Consider the following 4,513-nt stretch of genomic DNA (forward strand, 5'->3'; position numbering starts at 1 on the left):
TGTTACACTCAGGATCACATTATGGGGCAAATGCATCAGGTATGGCTTGAAGATTTATTACTTAGAACTTTCTTTGCATAGATCTGTGCCAATTAATTAAGATATTTAAGGCCACCAAATTGTGAGAAAACAAAGGAACAATTCGTAGCCAATGACTTTTCCCTCACCATTGACTGTAGGTTTTCCTAAGGGAAGGATGGTAGTGGCCAGCATAATGATTGACCTTATCTAGGATATGCTAAAATCATATCCTAGTGTGATTGTATGTTATTTGAGGTACACTGAATTCAGTTTTCTGATGATTTTTCAGTAGGTACTCATCTAAATGATATTGGTTGAACTACTAAAATGAGTAAAATTTATTTTATCTTCTATGACAAATTATGGAAGCTTTAAAATCAGGGCAATTTAGTAAATCATTTGATTGAGAATTGGGCTTTAAGTAAAAAGTCCAATTCACTAATGTATAGTTTGTCAGATATCACTAATTCAGGTATACATGTGTGGACACTTATGTACTTATCTGAAACCTTAACTAACTTCCTGAAAGGATCTGATGTACTTTATAAGATAAATTGACATTTAAACAAATTTGTCTAAATTTATTGGAGGCAAAATATTTAAAGTTTTTTTAAAAAAACAAACCTTAAAAAAATATTGCTTAGTGCCTTATAACTTGCAACATATCTTCATATAAATTAATTCATGTTACCTTAACCACTTGGCTGTAAGTTAACTGTATTTTATAGATGAAGTGAAGATTCATGCAAGTCAACAAAATTAATTAAAAACAGCAACAAACCCAGGTCTTCAATTTAATGTCCAAAAGTTGTCCACTTATTAATACAATGATTGTAATGTAATATTTCATTATTTGAATGTTTCACAAAAATATTTCCAATTTTAAAATAAATTGACTTCTTAAAGTGTCTAATATAGATAAATTTGTTTCATCTGATAGCATTACACTGAAAAACTTTATTATAATAAAAATATTTTCAAACTTCAGCTAGACTTCACTTCTGAAAATTTGTTACCAAAGTTTTAACTAATTGGAGATAATCTTTGAATAACAGTATAAAGCAGTTTGATCATTTTTACTGACCCACTCTATCACGGACTTGAAAAACAAAGCTGGTGATTTCTACTTTTATATTTTATTACGGCTACTGACCAAAAATTTATTTAGCTTTTATAGTGATTTTTAATGATATGTTAAAATCCCAATGATGTCATGGCACCATATGTGTAGAAGTCCTAACTCTACTCTTCTAGGCAGCCAACATCTTTTTTCCTCCCTGCCAAGGCTCACTTCTTTCAATGCAGGAGATGAATGTAACCATGGATAGAATTAGGGTCGCATACTTTTCATGGCTTCTGCTTTTATTAAAGTATCATGTGAGCCACAAATAAAATCTATACTGACAACAAATTACCTTGCAAATTGAAAATCACTGTGGGTGTGAAATTGTACATAATATGGCCATTCTTATTACATCATTAAGCATTAGGTGTAGGGCTGTTCTGTTCACTAGGCAATGCTATTGAGTAGGCTATACTGCCAGTAAGAGGCTGAATTTTATTATAGAGAGAAGAGAATAGACATGCTCTCTCATTTATGACATTTTTATGTGATAGAATGTATAGATATAATGACTTTTAAAATTATCTTTCCTGTATGACTATTAGCAAGATTCTTTTGTTAATAGACAATATTAATCTAGTACTTAAGAGCATGGGGTCTGGAACTTGAGAGCTTGAGTTTATATTCTGGCTTTGCATTTCTAAGGTATAATCTTGACAAATATATTTAATCTTTTTGTACCTCAGGTTCTTCATCTGAAATGAGTGTAATAATAGTGCCTGTCTTATATTTCAAATGGTTATTATGAGGATAAAATGAGTTAACACATGTAAAGCAACAAGAACACCTAGCACTTAGTAAAGTGAGCTGCTATTAGCTGCTATTGTCACACATGAAATCCAAATTATTGTTGATGAGTTTGCTTAGGATACTTTCTTAGCTCCTTTTGCCTATTCTAGATTCCTGAAGAGAATTTAAATTAACCTTGAAGCTACTAGAGCTCAAGCTTTAGCTTCTATTTTTTTTTTGTTTTTTGTTTTTTTTTACTTTTATATGCTTATTTTGGATCCTTAGCACACTAATCTTTAGCTTTTTTTTTGTCCTAATATAAGCATCTCCCTGAGGAAGTCTTCCCTGAACCCTCTAATTGGGTTTTGCATCTTTCAGGTTCCTGTTTCCATAATGTTTGCTGCTTTGACCCATGAGTCTTTCTAAGGCTTTTTAAAAATTTCTAAGTGATGTTTCTTTGTTTTTATTTTTTCTATTGTTGATTTTTAAATGAATTTTATTCAAAACAGTAGATCTGTATGATATCCACTTTTTGGAATTTGTTGTCAATTTTTATAAACTTTTTCTATGTGCTGAAAAGAACATTGTATTCTCCGAATGTTGGGGATATATTCTGTATGCCTATTAGATCAGTCTTAGTAACTGTAGTTCAGATCCTCCATAACCTTCGTAATTTTTGTTTACTTGATGTATCAGCTAGAGAGAGAGAGAGAGAATGAAAATGAATTAAAATCCTTTACTTCTCTTTGGAGATCTATCAATTTTTGCTTTATATATTTCGAAGCTATGTTTTAACCTGGTAAATTTACATTTTTATTATATAATGACAGTCTTTATCTGTAGTAATGTTTTTTACCTTAAAGTTTATTTTGTCTGTTGGTAATAGACACCAGTAACATGTCAGTAATATTTGCCTGTTGTCTCATGAACTTCAGAAAGAAGACAATAATGCCAGAAAGGTCTAAGATATAACGAATTTGACTAAAGTAGAGAGTAAACATTAGGATAAATGAACAAAATATTAATGATTGAATTCTGTGACTATTTCAAATGTTAAATATTGAGAGTTAAATAAAACAAGATATAGCTTACATCATACAGAATATATAGCATGATAATGAGGTTTGTATGATAGATGATTGGATTTAAATATTCTAAGATCTTTTTATTGTTCAACAGTGAAGTGAAGATATTAACTTGAAACTTTTAAAAGTTTAAATGGAATCTCTTTAAGAATATACAAACAAACCCACAAGCACAGCAAAGGGAAGCATGAGAAGAAAAGAAAACCGTGAAAGCGCTGGGTAAAAACACAAAAGAAGATGGGGAAAAAAATTAAATGTGAGATAAGTATAATAAGTGAATATAAATTGAACTCTTCAGTAAGAACATAGATTTTGTCAGAGAAGACCAAAAATATAGAATCAATTACATGTTCTTTACAAGGCACACATTAAATATAAGGACATAGAAAGGTTGAAATACAAAGAATGCAAAAAGAGATAACAGCCCCTAAGATTTTATATTTAATTTGTAGCCTCTTACTTAAAGAGGTTCCCCAAATTATCTATGCTTTGATCATTACCAACCACTCTAAAATTTACTGGCTTAAAATAACCACTTATTTTGCTCATGAATCTGCAATGTGAATATTGCTTGGTAGGACAAGCATAATAAGAAACAGGAAGTGGAAGCTGCCAATTCTTCAGGTTTGGACCTGTAAGCTGGTACTACCAATATTCACTTCCAATGAATTTTGTGGAAAAGTGGCCAGAGAGCTAAGATTTAAGGGGGGACAAATAGCCCACCTCTCAGTAGGGAAGGGTCAAAAATGTGGGGCCATATTTTAAAATCACCACACTGCTTTTGTTTTTTAATAAAAATAATAAAAACTATAAGAAAAGTAGCATCATGGATTGCTTGGTTAAGTGGTAGAAATTTGGCAGAGAGTATGGTTTCTGGGTTTCTTAAAAAGGAAAAAAAGCCACTTTGACTTCCTGATGACTATATATTTATGCATTTTTAAAATTGGAATTTTCAACTGAGGCACCAAAAAATAGATATATCTCAAATGTCAAAGTGAGTTGTGAGACATTATCGAGATTCAGAATTTCAAAGAAGGTAACAGAAAACTAATTGCATAACCTTGAATTCCTTCATAACAAGTACATAAAATAGTCAAACCAATGAAGTCTGAGATTTTCTGAGGAAAGTTTATAGCGGAAGGACTGTAGAAGCGCTGTGAGTGCCTCTGTCTCATGTGTCTCTCTGGGCCTCGTCTAGAGCGTGGTGAGGAGGGCATTAACAAAACTTTTTTGGAGAGTTTGATTTGTAGTTAAGGACCACAGCAAAAAAAGTTTCTGAGTAATTTCTGAGAGAGCCAAGGTGGCCCTTGGCAGCAGGATGGAGAGCTGTGTCTGGACTGAACTGTATCACCTCCCACAGGAAGGCAAAAGGAAGTGAGTCCTAAAGGCCAGCTGTGAAACTCCCTTTAGGGATATTAGCCCAAGGTCATTTTTAGAGGGATCTTGTTAAAGAGGACAGCCTGTAGGGAAGGCAAGGGGAGCTGAGTAGTAATTTGCTATGAGTATATTTCCAAGAGCAGAAGCTGAGGGGTTTGGTGGGGGCGAGGTGGCGGGG

At 32.7% G+C, this 4,513-nt stretch overlaps 1 protein-coding gene across 1 annotated transcript in view; it reads left to right on the plus strand.

Moving 5' to 3' along the window:
- Positions 1-4,513, plus strand: part of ADGRV1 (adhesion G protein-coupled receptor V1) — a 469,718-nt gene continuing 465,205 nt past the window's right edge. Inside the window, 2 exon segments of the mRNA XM_015590540.2 lie at positions 1-39; positions 3,053-3,214. Coding sequence (XP_015446026.2) covers positions 3,213-3,214 — 2 coding nt within the window. The 5' untranslated portion in view covers positions 1-39; positions 3,053-3,212.

Source organism: Pteropus alecto, unplaced genomic scaffold (assembly GCF_000325575.1).
Source record: "Pteropus alecto unplaced genomic scaffold, ASM32557v1 scaffold20, whole genome shotgun sequence".
In the NCBI taxonomy this organism is placed as follows: Eukaryota; Metazoa; Chordata; class Mammalia; order Chiroptera; family Pteropodidae; genus Pteropus; species Pteropus alecto.